This window comes from Manis javanica, chromosome 12 (genome assembly GCF_040802235.1).
Source record: "Manis javanica isolate MJ-LG chromosome 12, MJ_LKY, whole genome shotgun sequence".
NCBI lineage: Eukaryota > Metazoa > Chordata > Mammalia > Pholidota > Manidae > Manis > Manis javanica.
In genome coordinates, this window is record NC_133167.1 from 33,598,260 (window position 1) to 33,616,694 (window position 18,435).

General features: G+C 38.7%; 1 protein-coding gene across 6 annotated transcripts in view; it reads left to right on the plus strand.

Moving 5' to 3' along the window:
• Positions 1 to 18,435, plus strand: part of MFSD6 (major facilitator superfamily domain containing 6) — a 103,067-nt gene that overhangs the window by 42,690 nt on the left and 41,942 nt on the right. For all 6 annotated transcript variants that reach the window (XM_073218389.1, XM_073218385.1, XM_073218388.1 and 3 more), the window contains one exon: positions 11,239 to 11,336. In XM_073218389.1, coding sequence (XP_073074490.1) covers positions 11,239 to 11,336 — 98 coding nt within the window. The remainder of the gene's footprint in view (positions 1 to 11,238; positions 11,337 to 18,435) is intronic.

Sequence of the window (18,435 nt, forward strand, 5' to 3'; positions counted from 1 at the left end):
CCAAAGCATGACTATACTAACGTGGCCAGACCCTGTCCCTGTTGGTACAGTCCAGAGGCGTTTCTTCACGCCCTTTAAGCGTATGCCCTACCGTGCTGCCCACTGTGAAAACATGTTAATTCAAACTGTTTGTCTTGGCCTTTCATTTGTTATCAACCACTAGAAAAGTAAACAGCAATCTCTAGATAATGAAGATGAGTAAATCTCATTCAATTTGTGTAGTACAGAATGCTAACAGTCCCCCTAAGAGTGTAGCCTCACTCAGACCTCAGAAGCCCAGGGAAGCTGACTCCAGTATCACACTCTATTTCTGGTTCATGGAGGAAATGACACTTGAATAAAAACACTGGCATTCTTTACCTAATTTTGCTTTCTGTTGGAGTTATGAATAACCTTTCTGTTGGAGTTATAAATTTTTGTGGGCTGAATTGTGCCCCCCAAAATTTATATGCTGAAGTCCTAACCCCTAGGACCTCAGAAAGTGACTGCATTTGGAGATAGGGTCTTTAAAGAGGTAGTTGAGTTAAATGAGGTCTTTAGAGTAGACCACAATCCAATATAAATGTGTCCTTAAGAGAAGAGGAGATTGGGACACAGACACACAGAGGGATAACCATGTGAAGACACAGGGAGGAGACAGCCATCTACCAGCCACAGAGGGAGGCTTCAGGAGAAACTATTCTTGCCAACACCTTGGTCTCAAATTTCTAGCCTCTAGAACTGTAAGAAAACAAATTCTGTAAGAAAAGAAAAAACTGAAAGAAAACTGTAAGGCCTCACAATCCCCAGTATTTATCTGGGGATAATACAAATGTTAGTCCTAGCATGCCAGTACAGCCACATGGGCCCAGCTTCACCTCAGTTTAAGTTCCCATCCCTCAAATCCTTGGTAGATGGTTTCTTAGCCTTTGTTTGGCTACTTACAGTGATGTGGAACTGGGCATCTCACAAGGTAGCCAAGATCTTGTGTCACTTGAGGTGATAGAAGACCTCACCCCAAGTCCCAAAGTGCTGTAAGCAAAATGGAATATATCGTCTGGCTGAAAAGTGTACTTGATGGCCTCCAGTGTAGCCATAGCCAGGTCTTGGAGGCAGTCAGAGCCTGGGGCTTCCCATCTACTAGCTGTGTGTGCTACTAGGTAGGGTTCTGTCCTGGGCCTATGCTTTGGGCCCCAGGAGGGACCTGGCTCTCATATTTCCAGGATCAAGTCCAGCTGCAAAAAGAGAATGCCACATTCCTTTAGTTCCTGCTCAGCAGCTACAACATTATCTATTGCACTGACTGTGCACAGGTCTGACTTAGAGCTAAAGCAGCCCTCTCCATCTTCAGCAGCAAAGCCCTTCACATATGTGAATGTCCCTCCTACAGCTTTGGTTCCCCAGTTCCCTCGGATCCTCCCCAGCGCATCTTATCCTAGACCCTCCCTTAACATCTCCCTCCTCTTTCTTCTGGCCTCTTCCTTTTTCGGCAGTCATCTAGTAGTTGTTACCACTTCCTGCTCTGGTTTGGCTGAGGCTAGGAGCACTGAGACTGTACCTCCTGTGGGTTTGGTCGTGGTGATTGTTCAGTCTGAATTTTGATGAACTTGTTTAGTTCCCTCAAATTTAGCTGAGGGTCAACTAAAATTCTTGAGGCCTTTTTCAAATAAATTGCTATTCAAAATGTCAATGATTCTTGTCTGTAAATGACAGAATTTGTATTTTATGTATACCTCAGGTTATCTCATGAAAACTTTTAAACAAAATCATGGGATATGTGTGTATGTGTGTGCGTGCATGTGCGTGATCATTTGACTTTTACCCAAATGGGAACTAAAACAACAAGACAACATTGTGTTTTTGTGTGGTTGGGTCCCATATTTTGTTTTAAACATCTTTATTTTTCTACCTGAGATATACACAACCTAAGAAAAAGTAGATAAACTAGACAACAATGGAGAGATGTAAACATGGCCAGGAACCAGCACAGTGACCCAGCTGATGTTTACCACAATATGCTCTTAGCTTAGCCTGCCAGTCATTTGAAGAAGAAAGACTTGAAGGCAGCAAAATGAACAATGACTTAAGAGCAGCAGAGACTCAGACTTCACTTTTACCTTTTCTTTTTCTAGCAGAAAAAAAAAAAGGAGGTGATATTGGTAGCTGCACAAAACACAGACAGCTAAATGAGCATTCTTTTCCCCCCATTCGCTCTTCTGACATACAGTGTGGTTCTTATGCTCTGTTTGTTCTACAAGGATGGGTCAGCGGCCAGACACACCTGCTTGGTGACAGCAGCTTGGTGGCGTCCAGGGTCCCTGTTGGTGATCCCCTCTGCTGGCTCGCTCAGGGTGCCACTGACTCTTTGAACTTGGCGGCTTGGTTGCTGACACTTACTCTTCTAGTGAGATAGGCCTGTGGGTGCCCCAAAGCCTTCTTATCTGCTTGTGCACATGTGTTGAGGAATCCATTGTATGGCACTTCAGGATGTCCCAAATAAGCAAACTGTAGTCAGCTGTTCATTGAACTCTTGCTTGTTCACATAAATTACTTAACATTTATCTTCAGCCATAGTCTATTAACATTAATAAAAAATGTTGCCAAATATGGACATCCATGTTTTAAATCATCCCAGTGTTAGGCCTCTTTTATACGCCAATTCATTCTTTCACATAGCCATTACTTACCTATGCCATCATCAGGTATCTTTATGTACACACACATATAATTACAATGAATATGTGTATAGTTTATATCTTGTTCACCACTATATTCCTGACACGTAGCACAGTGTATTCAGTAAATACTTGTTGAATGATGTTTCATTTAAAGTATACATATTTTTACTCTAGTCCAGGAATATTCATTGAGTGCCTGCTATCCGTCAAGCACGGGGGATAAAACTGGGCCAACATAATATGAAATAGCCCCTGCCTTGCACGGAGCGTACACTCAGGTTGTTGATGTACAGTTACTACTGGGATAAAGGTTATGAGAAGAGGTGCAAGATACTGGGATCACATATAAAGGAATTGAATGAGATCTGAAGCAGGAGTAAGACATCAGGTCACAGTTAGGGATGGGTGAGGACAGTGGCCCAGTGGGGCTATTTGGAATTCATGTCCCTAGAGGATGTGGAGGTGGGCATAACATTGTGTCAAACAGGCTACAAAAAAAATGTTTTATAATAGAATTTTGTTTCTGTTAGCAGTTTTGATTCAAAGGTTTCCATTGTGTTACATATACTTCCTGATTATCCAAATGGATCTTGGAGCAAACAAGCAATTTTAAGTCTATCTGTCTAGTTACTGTTTTCTGTCTGGAAAGAATACAATAATGATAATGCTGATTATTTCATGTGCCTTTCCTAACTATTTGTAGGACTATATTGTTTCCTCACACCCAATCTCACAACATATTCAAAATACAGGAATAATATTGAGTATTAGCTAGGTTGTCATATTGTTTTTAAGCCAAAATAGAAACCCAGATAATGATCCCTTCAGGTTGGAGAACCATTGGTCAAACATGCATCATTTATTGTGCCTATTTAGATTATGTTAAATAATGTTACTATAGATTCACTGAGCACTTGAGCAAGGTAGGCTTCTTTTGAGTACAAAGATAAAAAAGACGCCGTCCTTGTCTCCCAGGAACTCACAGTCTTTTGTGTGCAACAGTTGCAGACTGTTACAAGTACCTAATAGAAACAGAGGAACAGTGGGGAGATAGGATCAATTATACCTAGAGACATTTGGGTATGTTTCTTGAAATGGATGATGCCTTTCAAGCACAGGACTCTCAAAATCAGAAGTACCAGTGCCCCAGTGCACAGTTGTGTCTAAGAAAAAGAGAGGGTGTGTCATCAGTTTTGCCACTTCTATGTAAGCACTTGCTTCTGAGCATGAGGTACAGCAGCTCCTGCCATGTGTTGCTCAGGATGTATCTTTTCCTCCCTTTTTAAGCTGACCATAGGGAACATCTTCTTCCTAAAGTCGTCAGTATGAATTGATTATTATGCTGGAAATAAGCTTCGTTCTTGGTGAGGAGGGCACTGGTTACACTGAACACTTACGTAAGCTCCAGAATCTTGACTGTGATTAGCAGCTGATGTCTACCTGGTCTAGCAAGACATCTGTAACAATATCTGAAGGAGTGTTTTTACTGACAAGTTTATACGGTCCATAAAGGATGATCTGGGAACAATGGAACCCAACTTAAGGATGAGGCCATACACTGTTACCAGGCAGAAAACCTAAGTGGATTCATGTATGTAAAAGACTTTAGCTGTGCTCCAAGTATCTGGTATTAATGACCAATTGTTTCTTATTAGGAATTAGTGAAAATTCTAGCCAAGTGTGGCTGAAGAAATTGTCCAGGTGGTCTGTCACCTGTTTGAAAGGTTGCTTTCTGAATCTTGGTTCTTTGCTAGTCTGTCTTCCTCTCCCACTGTGCCCTTATACAACATATCTGTGCGGTGTAATGTGTACATCTTTGTGTGAAGGCCTGCAACACAGATCGCACAGTTTTCAGTCTGTTTGCAAATACTCCACTTCAGATTAATAAGAATCTTCACCCAGGGTATTTTTTTATCCATCGTTTTTTCTTCTTTGAGGAACATCTGTGTTTCTCCAATAGAGGCTTTGCAAAATTCTTGCTGCTAATTCCTCATTCGCCTGAGAATGGGTTCTCTTTGCTGCTGCCCGTTTCTCACATCTGAGTATCGTAGGAAAATCCTTCTTCAGTCCTTTTTGCTGTTCATAACTTGTGTTGTCTTTGGAATAAAGAATTTCCAGATTGGATCTGGACTGGAAAAGTTCACCCATCTCTTCATAAATCCTTAGACTTTGATCCTTCAAATGCTTGCAAATACTGGAGGTTTTATGGTTAATCTTTTTGTTCCCTTTGTTCCTCTGCCTGGGATGCTCTTCCCAGCTTCTTTGTCCACTTCTAACTCAGGGGTCCTGGAACTCCTGGGGGATAGCTAAGGGCCTCTCCTCTGTGCTCCCATAGCACTTTGGGCATGCCTCTTAGAGTATTATTTTTAAATTATTTACTTATATGTCTGTCTTTTCCCTAGACTGTAAGTTTCTTGAAGGCAAGGAGGATTTTGCTTTATTTTTATTCCTTTTGAATCTGGTATAGTGTATGGTATTTAGTGGTATCTCAATAGTGTTTATTGAGCAAATTAATGTTCACTGTAGTTTAAAGGGGCTCTCAAGGGGCATTCAACCATAGATGGTTAAAATTACAAAAGTAGGGCATCATAACTGACACTGTTAGGGGCTGCAGTATGACTGACAAATGCATCTATATTTTACATACTGTCTTAAAAAAAAGTACCAGTTTTATTTATTGTCCTGCCAGTACTGTGAACTGTGGTTGTATAAGAAATTAGAATGTCATAAGCACTTTTTCTCCTATTGTATTTCTCAAGTACAGAATCAAGGTGTTTGACAAGTGATTTGGGTTTTCCATGTATAATGTTCTCTGCAAAATTATTTGCTCCTGACCATTTTTGTTTCTCTCTAAAAATTTATTCATATCAATTGCCTGTTTTAAAATTGCCTTTATCTCCTGCTTACTTTAATACTTAGTGATTTCCTGTTGTAAAATAGGAAAGCTATGATGTTTCAGGGCTTTTTCTTTCTTTAATTGAAATATAGTACATACAATATTATATTAGTGTCAAGTATACAAAATAGTGGTTCAACAATTACATAATTATGAAGTGCTCACCATGGTAAGTGTACTTAGCATCTGTCACCATACAAAGTTACTACAGTATTTTTTACTATGTTGCTTATGCTATACTTGTCATGTCTGTGACTTTATTATTGGAAGTTTGTACCTCTTTATCCCCTTCATCTATTTTGCCCAGTTCCCCACCAACACCCCTTTGGCAACACCAGTTCATTCTGTATTTATGTGTCTCTTTGTTTTTTTTTGTTTTTTGTTTTTGTTATTAATTTGTTTTCTTTTTAGATTTATAAGTGAAATCATATGGTATTTGTCTTTCTATGCCTGGTTTATTTCACTTAGCATAATACCCTCTAGGTCCATCCATGCTGTCACATGAGAGATTTCATTCTTTTTTATGGCTAAGTAATATTGCTTTGTACATGTATACCATATCTTCTTTATCCATTCATCTACTAATGGACACTTAAGTTGCTTCTATATCTTGGCTATTAACGCTGCAGTAAACACAGAGGTGCATGTGTCTTTTTGAATAAGTGTTTTCATTTTCTTTGGGTAAATACCCAGAGGTAGAATTACTGGGTGTGTGGTATTTCTATTCTTAATATTTTGAGGAACTTCCATACTGCTTTTCATAGTGGCTGCACCAATTTACATTTCCACTGACAGTGTATGAAGGTTCCCTTTTTTCCATATCCTCTAACACTTGTTATTTCTTGTCTTGTTGATGTTAGACATTCTGACTGGTGTGAGCTGTTATCTCACTGTGGTTTTAATTTGCATTCTCCTGATGACTAGTGATTTTGAGCATCTTTTCACTTGTTTGTTGGCCATCTGTATGTTCTCTTTGGAAAATGTCTGTTCAGATCCTCTGCCCATTTTTAATCAGATTAATACTATTTTTTGGTGTTGAGCTGTATGAGTTCTTTACATATTTTGTATATTTATATATATGTATATTTATACATATATATCACTTGCAAATATATTCTCCCATTCAGTAGGTTGCCTTTTTTGTTGTTGCTGATGGTTTCCTTTGCTGTGCAGCAGCTTTAAGTTTGTGGTAATCCTCTGAGGTTTTTCATTACAGGTGTTCAATAGGTATCTGCATCTCACTGAGAGGCATTTTTTCACACTATTCTTTTGTATTTCCAGATCTCCCTGTGTCCAAGAAAATTCTAGGACCCTGAACATGTGCTCTATATTCAGCATAAAGAATCTGATTATCCAGATGATCTAGTAAAGCACATTATAAATTCCTTTTTATTAGCAAATCCTTAACTTCATGAGTATGTATGTATTTGTTTGCTAGGGCTGTGGTAACAAAACAAATGTTACCTCACAGTTCTGGAAGCTAAAAGTCTAAGCTCAAGATGTTGGCAGGTTTTACTTCTTCCCCCTACTCCTTGGCTTGTCTCCTACCAGTGTGTTCACCTAGTCTCCCTTCTGTGCTTGTCTCTGTCCTAATTTCTTTTTATCAGGACACCACTCATCCTGGATTAGGGCCCACCCCTATGACATCATTTCCCACTGCTTCAGAGGCCCTATCAGTCACATTCTGAGGTACTGGGGATTAGGATTTAGGACCTCAACATATGAATTTTAGGGGGGGACAGAGTTTAGCCTGTAACAGTGAGTAAATATGGCAGTTTGCATATCCCTCTCAGATATTAAAGAGATTCTTAGGTCATTGTGACTATTCAATAAATACATGTCAGCTTCTTTCCCTTTTTATAGCTAAAAATGCTGCCTTCCTTTCTGCTCACAGCTTTCTCCTTGGTTTCTTGAAGCCACTGGCTTCCCCAGAATGTTTGGTGAGGAAGGAATTGCTAGTAGCGCTCCTCTCTTGGAATTCTGGGATAAAAGTTTTGTCATAAAACAAAAGGAGACTTGGATACTTTTTCTTTAAAGTAATAAAAAGGCTACAGCATTTATTGAGAGCTTCTTTTGGATGACTCACTGTGTTGTAATTATCACAACAAGCCTGCAGAGTAGATGTTGTTATCCCTACTTAATATACAAGGAAACTGACGCTTGGAGAGAGAGAGTGATTTGCCCTGGATACTTCTTATGTTGCTTTTTCTCCTTTAAGGCGCCTGTTTGGTACTAAAGGACTATCAGTTGTGAGATTAGAAATGTGGGAAAGCAGTGAAGGATATATCAAGCTCATAAGCACTCAACTTGGCATCAGTCCAAGACTTAAGGGTCCCAGAAGTTATGGACTCCATGGAATTCCACATGGCAGAGATCTGAAAGCATAGCTCCATCTACCTCTTAAACTGGGCTGACTTGCTGAATTATTCTTGGCCAGGACCTTTGGATTGTGGCCTGGATTGAGTAACAGTTGTCTTGGTAACCCTGATTCAGAGGTGAACTCAAAAGAAAGGTCAGGATAGGTGATATGAACACAAGGAATATGTATTACCAAAAATTTTTTTGATAGGATCATAGCAAAGTATTACTGGGAGCTGCTTACAACGTAGGCCAGGGGTTCCTTAATCTAGCTAAGTATCAGAATACCCTGGGAGCTTTCAAAGCACAGTGCCTAGGTTCCAGTCCTAGAGATCTTTATTGAGAGTGGCGTGGGCCTCAACATCCCACATTTCTTATTTTTAACAGTTACCTGGGTAAATCTGACATACAGCTAAAGTTAACAAGAACTGATGAGCTGGCCATAGACTGGCAACTACAGCCCATGGGCTAAATCTGCCTGCTCCATTTTTGTTTGACTCCTAAAATGAGAATGGTTTCTACACTTTGAAGTGGTTGGAAAAAAAATCATGACATAAGTGTATTTTGTGATACATGAAAATTATATGAAATCTAAATATCAGTGTTGACATAATTCAAATTTTATTGGCTATCCATGCTCATTCACTTCTGTATTGTCTGCTTTCACAGTGCAGCAGCAGAGCTGAGTAGCTGCAGGAGGCCTATGAAGTCTAAACTGTTGACTGTACGGCCCTTCAGAGAAAAGAGTTACTGACCTCTGAGTTAGGCTAAATTTAATTCATCAACAAAGCTGGTTTAGAATTTAAAAAGGAAATGTAGGTCTGTGTAATGTGTGTTTATGTGGTACATTTTGCATTTTGATATCCCGTGCACTTTTTTTTGTTTCCTAGCAGAGGGACCTTGCTTGATGAATTTGTACCAAGCTTGTTCAACACCTTTTTTATCAAACAGGAGTGCAACATACTTTTTTCCTCAAAACATATAAGGACAAAGAATATATTGTTCACAGAATGATAACCCAGACCTTTCAGTACTGAAGTTATCCTAAATCTCCTCTAATATGCATTTCCTACTCATCCCCACCCCCTTAACTCCTTTTCTGTCTTTCCCTCCTTCTTCTGTTCCACATTTGTGGTTAATTCCAGCTGGATGCCTCAGAGCATTTTCTTCCTTGATCTAGTGCTGGAAAAAGACAACAATGTTTATAGGAATGATTTTAATATAAAATTACAGTTGAGCAAGATTAGGAAAATACTACTGACTACTATTACCATTTTCTTTCTTTTACCTTCTAGTTTTCATCCCTCTGAATTTAAGAAACAAGAAAACCATTAGGGTTAGGAAAATTAGCAGCAAATGGAACATAACAGAGAAAGCGAAACCCCTCCCATCAGGCTGTGTTTTGTACAGAGAAGCAGCCCTGTTTGTTCCAAACCAGCCTGTCCAGTTCAGAGTGAGAGAGAGCATAACTTGATGCTTGGATGCACCACTTGAGGCCTTTCTTTAGTTTTCTTATAATTTTGGTAATGGAAATTGTGAAGAGGAAAGCAAGAGGTTGATATATATCAGTTTTGTAAGCTCATGCTTTCGTGGCTTTTTTTAAAGTAATGAACGTGTAGCAGTTGAACTGATGGTGTTGGGGTGATGGGTTTGCTCTCCCCGGTTCCTGTCCCGGCCGCAACAAAGAACTGAAGGGCAGAGACACAGCAGTGAAGAAGAATGAAAATCTTATTCGAATATACTCTGAGGAACAGGCTAGAGTCAAGGTAGATAAAGGCAGGTTTACTTGCTTATCTGGAGTAGGACAGAGTGAAGACTTAATGCTTAAAGTATGGAAAATGGAATGGAATAGCAGGTGACAAAGGCACCACTGGGAGAGCATAGAGACCAAGTGTAGTGAGTTGAGCAGTAAAATGTCTTTTGAAAATACGCACTCAAAGAGAGAAGAGCACAGGCAACCTCAGAGAGGATGAGGCGTACCCCAAAGCTGGGATTCTGTCTTTTAAAGCTTTCAAGAATGAGGCAAAGGTAAAGGGTTGGGGGCACAGTCCTGTTAAGCAGTCTCATCTCATGATTCTTTCTCTGCTGATACAATATGTCATTGTCTGTAGCTAGTACTCTAGGTAATTCTGTAGGACAAACTGTTTGTTTCTAACACAGTGGCCACTCCCAAGTACTGGGAACACATCAGTTAAGACTGCTTGCCTTGCTTTAAGATAAGTCTTTGTCCTTATTATGCCAATCTTGGCATTTTCAGGAAAATTAATCATGATGCTTGTTCCTTGTCTCTGCCTGTCTCAGCTGCATTAGCTGGAGCAAGTCTCAAGGTCAGCCTAGATTCAGAGCATGTGGAATGAACTCACATTGCAAAGGGCTTGAGTCCTTTCTAGCTCTCTGGCTTAATCTGATTAGCCCCCTGAGTTCTTGGTGGGCCTCACCCTCTTTTCATCCTGCTCATATCTGTCTTTCTTCGTAACAACAGGAAAAAGTGTTTGATTTTCCAATAGTTTATTACGCATCACTGGATGATAATTTTCAATGACCATGAAGAGTCTTCTTGTGAAACTGCTTGTTGTCTTGGGTATTGCAAGTGAGGCCACATTCATATTTACATGTCCTATTTTGATCCGGTTCTTCCCCCATCATAGTGAAATGGCTACAATCCCAGGCATATTTACCCTACAGCCACCTGTAAGGAAGCCAGCAACGTCATTATAGATGGCAATGTGCCCAGACTATCTTAAAAAGTATAGTCTCTGCTACTAATTAAGTTTCAGTAAGGGTGATGTTCACTTTTATATTAACAAGTGTTCTGAAAAGGCTGAAGGTAGATGTAAGTCCAGAGAGAGGAAATCCCAGGGAAAATACCTCTAAAACTGAAATCAGTCAAAGGGAGAAATAAAGTTTAAAACCCATTTATTTCTTCCAAACCACAGTCCAGGGCCATCTCTTCTACTGTGGCGGAAGCAAGCCAGGACCTCCCCCTAACCTCTTAGGTTTAGATAAGCCCTCAGCTGCCCAGTTAATTACCCACTGATATCGAGATGAACTTCTCTCCACCTCCGAGAAATGCCTGTTGATATGCATATGCATTAAAGCGAGGTGAGATATTCTGGAAATATTACAATTTTACTCACAGTAGATATGTTAGAAGCAATCTTCTTATTCCTAAGAGTTCATGGTTAAATTTAATTGTCCTTTACCTTCCCACTCCTAAATTTGGAACACTGTCTGCTGGATGATGGATGGTTTGGGCTGGGGAAAAAATAGGTAATATTTGCATGTTTTCTGTCTCATGATGGGGCCTCAATTATTTTTCTTCTTTAGGGTTCTGTACATTGGCCTGGCCTGCAATACAGCTCGCTATATTTATATTTCCTACCTGGAAAATGCCTGGACTGTTCTCCCCATGGAAGTTCTTCAAGGTAAGTTAACAGCAGGAATTAGAATTACTTTTCCACCTGACTGATCTATGACTATGTAAAAATTCAGTAGCCTTCAGCATCTGACTGACAAGGGAAGGGAGGACCCACTCTTTATGATTTATGGAGTGGTTATTAAGGAAGAGGTGACATCAGGGGTGGGTGGTTCTTCAGCTACTCTGAGTGTTCTGTGTTTGTTGAGCCAGACAAAGCTGGATTTGTCCACACCCTTGTGATTAAACAAAGAAAGAGCAACTCTGGAATAAATACAATTGTTAGGCGTGCACATCCAAAGGTGGTTTGTAATATAAAAGATTTTAGTGTTTCTGTTTTTTAGGTTACTTAAACTTATTGAGAAAAGACTGTCATAATTATTTATTTCTTTGGTTACTTTTATCACATCTACTGGTTTAGAACTAACGCTCTTTGGTTAAGCTGTTGTTACCCCATGAACCTTTTAAATCTTTGCTCAAATATCCTGACCTGAGTTCTCTTTGCTTCACTGTTTTTCTTCAACATAAAACTGAAAAAAATATCTAAGAGGCTTTTGCCATTTGGCTTAACAGCAGTGAAAACATGGATTTCTGTTCAAGCTCATGGCCATGTTAGCTCATGGAGACAGACTGTATCCTGAAAACTCCTGTTAACAGCTTGACTAAACAACTTCGTGGTTGGAATGATGATTAAAACAAAGGTTCAGGACAAGATCACTGGAGTTGAGATCTTCAGGGAAAGCGCAAATTCCCAAGTCATTAATTGTACTAAATAGTCTGATTATATACAATTTCATTAGTTTTGTCGACTGCCGTTGTAATTTTCTCTAACTCTAAGAATGCACATGCAGGACAGTCAACATAATTACTTATCATGATACCCAAAATGAAAAACTCACACAATTATGTATCTAAACAAAATATACAAAATGCAAGCTCATTCATCAAATCCCATAGTGGCAACCTACCGTAATTGAAAGAAGATATATTTATAAAAACTCAAATATATACATGATTTAAAGATGCTTTTCTCAAGTCTGATGCAATGGTATAACTGGTGAATGGAGATTTTGTTTATAAACATAGGGAAAATGTAAATTTGGTCTTAGAATAAGAAATTATTTGTAATAATCAGAACTCTGGAAGAGTCTTGAGGTGGGGCACCCATCTCACCATTGTGTCATTTAGGAATAAAGAATGCACTAAATATGAACTGCAACAAAGAATTGTGCAATAACAACATATATGCAATGAAATTCTAAGATTTCTCAGCTCTAGTTCTTATTTTGTTATGTAAGGCCTGATTTAACTGCTGTATTTATTGATATGCCACTGTGCAGATTCCATTAACAAAGGAAATTGGTATGCCTATAGAAAAGAAAATATATTGCAATTATATATGAATATACCTTTTTCTCCTTTTTATTTTTTTAATTAAGATATCATTGACATAGTGTTATGAAGGTTTCACATGAGCAACACTGTGGTTACTACATTCACCCATATTATCAAGTCCCAACCATACCCCATTGCAATTACTGTTCATCAGCATCGTTAAGATGTTATGCAGTCATTATTTGTCTTCTCAGTGCTATACTGCCTTCCTCGGGAACCCACTACATTGTATGCTAATCATAATGCGCCTTAATCCCCTTCTCTCTCTCTCCCTCCTGACCCACCCTCCACACCTCCTCCCCTTTGGTAACCTCTAGTCCCTTCTTGGAGTCTATGAGTCTGCTGCTATTTTATTTCTTCAGTTTTGCTTTATTGTTATACACCACAAATGAGTGAAATCATTTGCTATTTATCTTTCTCCGCCTGGCTTATTTTGCTGAGCATAATACCCTTTAGCTCCATCCAAGTTGTTGCAAATAGTAGGATGTTTTCTTCTTATGGCTGAATAATATTCCATTCAGTATACCTATCACCTCGTCTTTATCCATTCATCTATTGATAGACACTTAGATTGTTTCCATGTCTTGGCTATTGTAAATAGTGCTGCAATAAACATAAGGGTGCATATGTCTTTTTGAATCTGTGATACTGTTTACTTCAGGTAAATTCCTAGGAGTGGAATTCCTGAGTCAAATGGTATTCCTATTTTTAGTTTATGAGGAACCTTCATATTGTTTTCCACAATGGTTGAACTAATTTTCATTCCCACCAGCAGTGCAGGAGGGTTCCCCTTTCTCCAAAACCTCGCCACCATTTGTTGTTGTCTTTTGCATGTTGGCCATCCTAACTAGTGTGAAGTGATATTTCATTGTAGTTTTAATTTGCACTTCCCTGATGATTAGTGATGTGGAACATCTTTTCATGTGTCTGTTGGCCATCCTTATTTTTTCTTTGGAAAAGTGTCTTTTCAGGTCCTCCACCTATTTTGCGATCAGGTTATTTGTTTTTTGGGTGCTGAGGCATAAGAGTTCTTAATGTATTTTGGATGTTAACCATTTACCAGATGAGTCACTTATGAATATATTCTCCCATACTGTAGGATGCCTTTCTGTTCTGCTGATGGTGTCCTTTGCCGTCCAGACGCTTTTTGGTTTGAAGTAGTCCCATTTGTTCATTTTTGCTTTTGTTTCCCTTGCCCGAGGAGATGTGTTCAGGAAAAAGTTGCTCATGTTTATGTTCAAGAGATTTTTGCCTTTGTTTTCTTTTAAGAGTTTTATGGATTCATGACTTACATTCAGGTCTTTGATCCATTTTGAGTTTACTTTTGTGTATGAGTTTAGACAATAATCCAGTTTCATTCTCTTACATGTAGCTGTCCAGTTTTGCCAAAACCAGTTGTTGAGGAGGCTGTCATTGCCCTATTGTGTGTCCATGGCTCCTTTATTGTGTATTAATTGGCTGTGTATGTGTGGGTTTATATCTGGGCTCTCTATTCTGTTCCACTGATCTTTGGATCTGTTCTTGTGCCAGTACCAAATTGTCTTTATTACTGTGGCTTTGTAGTAGTGCTTGAAGTCAGGGAGTGTAATCCCCCCAGCTTCATTCTTCCGTGTCAGGATTTCATTGGCTATTTGGGGTCTTTTGTGATTCCATATGAATTTTAGAACTATTTGTTCTAGTTCATTGAAGAATGCTGTTGGTATTTTGATAGGGATTGCATTGAATCTGTGGATTGCTTTAGGCAGGATGGCCATTTTGACACTATTAATTCTTCCTATTCATGAGCACAGGATGTATTTCCATTTATTGGTGTCTTCTTTAATTTCTCTCATGAGTGTCTTGTTTATTCCTATGTATTTTATTCTTTCTGATGCAATTGTAAATGGAATTGTTTTCCTGATTTCTCTTTCTCCTAGTTCATCATTAGTATATAGGAATGGAACAGATTTCTGTGTATTAATTTTGTATCCTGCTTCTTCACTGAATCCAGTTATTACTTCTAGTAGTTTTTTTGGTGGATTCTTTAGGGTTTTCTATATACAATGTCATGTCATCTGCAAAAAGTGAGAGTTTAGCTTTTTCCTTACCAATTTGGATGCCTTTTATCTCTCTGTGTTATCTGATTGCTGTGGCTAGGACCTCCAGTACTATGTTGAAAGAAGTGGTGAGAGTGGACATCCTTGTCTAGTTCCCAATCTTAGAGGAAAAGCTTTCAGCTTTTTGCTGTTAAGTATGATGTTAGTTGTGGGTTCGTCGTATATGGCCTTTATTATGTTGAGGTACTTGCCCTCTATACCCATTTTGTTGAGAGTTTTCATCATAAATGGATGTTGAATTTTGTCAAATGCTTTTTCAGCATCTACAGAGATGATCATATAATTTTTGTCCTTTTTGTGTATGATGTTGATAGAGTTTCGAATATTGTGCCATCCTTGCATCCCTGGAATAAATCCCACTTGATCATGATGGATAATCTTTTTGATGTAGTTTTGAATTTTGTTAGCTAATATTTTGTTGAGTATTTTTGCATCTATGCTCATCATGGATATTGGACTGTAATTTTCTTTTTCTTTTGGTGGTGTCTTTTCCTGGTTTTGGCATTAGAGTGATACTGGCCTCATTGAATGAGTTTGGAAGTATTCCCTCCTCTTCTACTTTTTGGAATACTTTAAGGAGGATGGGTTAGGTCTTCTCTAAATGTTTGATAAAACTCAGCAGTGAGGCCATCTGATCCAGGGATTTTGTTCTTAGGTAGTTTTTTGATAACCAATTCAGTCTCATGGCTAGTAATTGGTATGTTCTGATTTTCTATTTCTTCCTGGGTCAGTCTTGGAAGTTTGTATTTTTCTAGAAAGTTGTTGATTTCTTCTAAGTTATCCAGTTTGTTAGCATATAATTTTTCATGGTATTCTCTAACAATTCTTTGTATTTCTTGTTGTCTGAAGTGATTTTTTCCTTTCTCACTTCTGAATCTGTTTGTGTGTCACTTTTATTCTTGATAGGTCTGGCTAGGGGTTTATCTATTCTGTTTTCTCAAAGAAAGAGCTCCTTGGTTTCATTGATTCTGTTATTTTATTCTCAATTTTATGTATTTCTTCTCTGATCTTTATTATGGCCCTCCTTCTACTAATTTTAGGCCTCATTTGTTCTTCTTTTTCTAGTTTCATTAATTGTGAGTTTAGACTGTTCATTTGGGATTGTTCTTCTTTCTTGAGGTCAGCCAGTATTGCAATATACTTTCCTCTTAGCATGGCCTTGGCTGCATCCCACAGATTTTGGGGTTTTGAATTGTTGTTTTCATTTGTCTCCATATATTGCTTGATCTCTGTTTTTATTTGGTCATTGATCCATTGTTTATTTAGGAACATGTTGTTAAACCTCCATGTGTTTGAGGGCATTTTTGTTTTCTTTGTGTAATTTTTTTCTAGTTTCATACCTTTGTGGTCTGAGAAGCTGGTTGGTACAATTTGAATCCTTCTGAATTTACTGAGGCTCTTTTTGTGGCCTAGTATATGATCTATTCTTGAAAATATCCCATCTGTACTTGAGAAGATTCTGTATCCTGCTGCTTTTGGGTGGAGTGTTCTGTAGATGTCTGTTAGGTCCATCTGTTCTATTGTGTTGTTCAGTGCCTCTGTCTCCTTATTTTCTGTCTGGTTGATCTGTTCTTTGGAGTGAGTAGAGTGTTGAAGTCTCCTAAAATGAATGCATTGCATTCTATTTCCCCCTTTAATTCTGTTAGTATTTGTTTCACATATTAGGTGCTCCTGTATTGGGTGCACAGATATTTATAATGGTTATATCCTCTTGTTTGACTGACCCCTTTATCATTATGTAAAGTCTTCTTTATGTATTGTTACTTTTTTGTTTTGAAGTCTATTTTGTCTGATACAAGTACTGCAACTCCTGCTTTTTTCTCCCTATTAGTTGCATGAAATATCTTTGGGTTTGAAGTGAGTCTCTTGTAGGCAGCATATAAACATGTCTTGTTTTTTTATCCATTCGGTAACCTTATGTCTTTTGATTGATGCATTCAGTCCATTTACATTTAGCGTGATTATTGACAGATATATACTTATTGCTATTGCAGTCTTTAGATTTATGGTTACCAAAGGTTCAAGGGCAGCTTCTTTACTGTCTAATAGACTAACTTAACTTGCTTATGATGCTATTTGAAACATAATCTAAAGGTCCTTTTTTTTTCCCTTCTTTTTCTTCCTCCTCCACTCCTTATCTATTAGGTGTTGTACTCTGTACTCTTTGTGTATCCACTTACTAACTTTGTGGGTAGTTTATTTCATTTTGAATTTGTAATTAATTGGTCTACTTCCTTCACTATGGTTTTATTTTCTCTGCTGACAGCTACTTAGCCTTAGGAGCACTTCCATATATAGCAGTCCCTTTAAAATGCACTGTAGAGACAGTTTTTGGGAGGTAAATTCTTTCAACTTTTGCTTATGTGGAAATTGTTTAATCCCTCCTTCAAATTTAAATGATAGTCTTGCTTGATAGAGTATTCTTGGTTTGAGGCTCTTCTGTTTCATATATCTTGCCACTCCCTTCCATCTTGTAAGGTTTCTGCTGAGAAGTCTGATGATAGCCTGATGGGTTTTCCTTTGTATATGATCCTTTTTCTCTCTGTGGCTGCTCTTTATACTCTCTTCTTGTCCTTGATCATTGCCATTTTAATTATTACATGTCTTTGTGTTTCCTTCCTTGGATCCCTGTGTTGGGAGATCTGTGCACCTCCATGATCTGAGAGAATATTTCATCACATAGATTGGGGAAGTTTATAGCAATTATTTCTTCAAAGAGACTTTCTATCTCTTTATTCTCTCTTCTTCTTCTGGTACCCCTGTAATGCGAATATTTTTGCATTTGTATGGTCACACAGTTCTCTTATTATTCTTTCATTCCTAGAGATGCTTTTTTCTCTCTCTTCCTCAGCTTCTTTGTATTCCTGTTCTCTAATTTATTTTCCATTTACTGTCTTCTCTACTTCATCTAATCTCCTTTTAAATTCCTCAATTGTTTGTTTCATTTCAGATAATATATTTTTCAAAGTTTCTATCTCTTTCTTGAAGTCCTCCCTGAGATCTTGAATAGTATTCTGTAGCTTTGTGGGCATGTTTATGATTTTTTTTTGAAATCTTTATCAAGAAGATTGGTGATTTCAGTTTCATTTAGTCTCTTTCTGGTGTTTGAGGGATTATGATTTATACAAGATCCTTTTGCTGTTTCATATTTCTGATGGTTTCTATGGAATAATACCTTTTTGTAGGCACTGCCCCCAGTGCCAGGACACTGTGATCTTTGGAGCTGCCCAGGACCTGGCACAATGGTGGGGTTGGGGGGGTTTCAGGGATGTGGCACCCATGCCTGCCAGGAGGAAAGAGCTATTTCCTGCTTTCTTGCTGCAGTGCCTGCCTCCACTGCCAGGGATAGAGGGCTGAGCACACAGCGAAGAGCCTCTGTGCTATCCCCCTCTAGCTGCTAAGGTGGGGCTGCCCTCCCGATGGCTTGGCACCATGGTGGGGGCAACCAATGACTGCTGGGATGAAGGAGCAGCAGGCTGAATATTGCAGTGGGGTGCCTCAGCCCTGTTATCAGCCAGGGGGATGGAGTGCCTGAAGCTCCTGAAAGTTCCCAACCTGCTGGGCTGAGTGTGCCAGGATGATTTTGTCCACCTGTCCTTTCTCCTGAGCAGCAAGGTC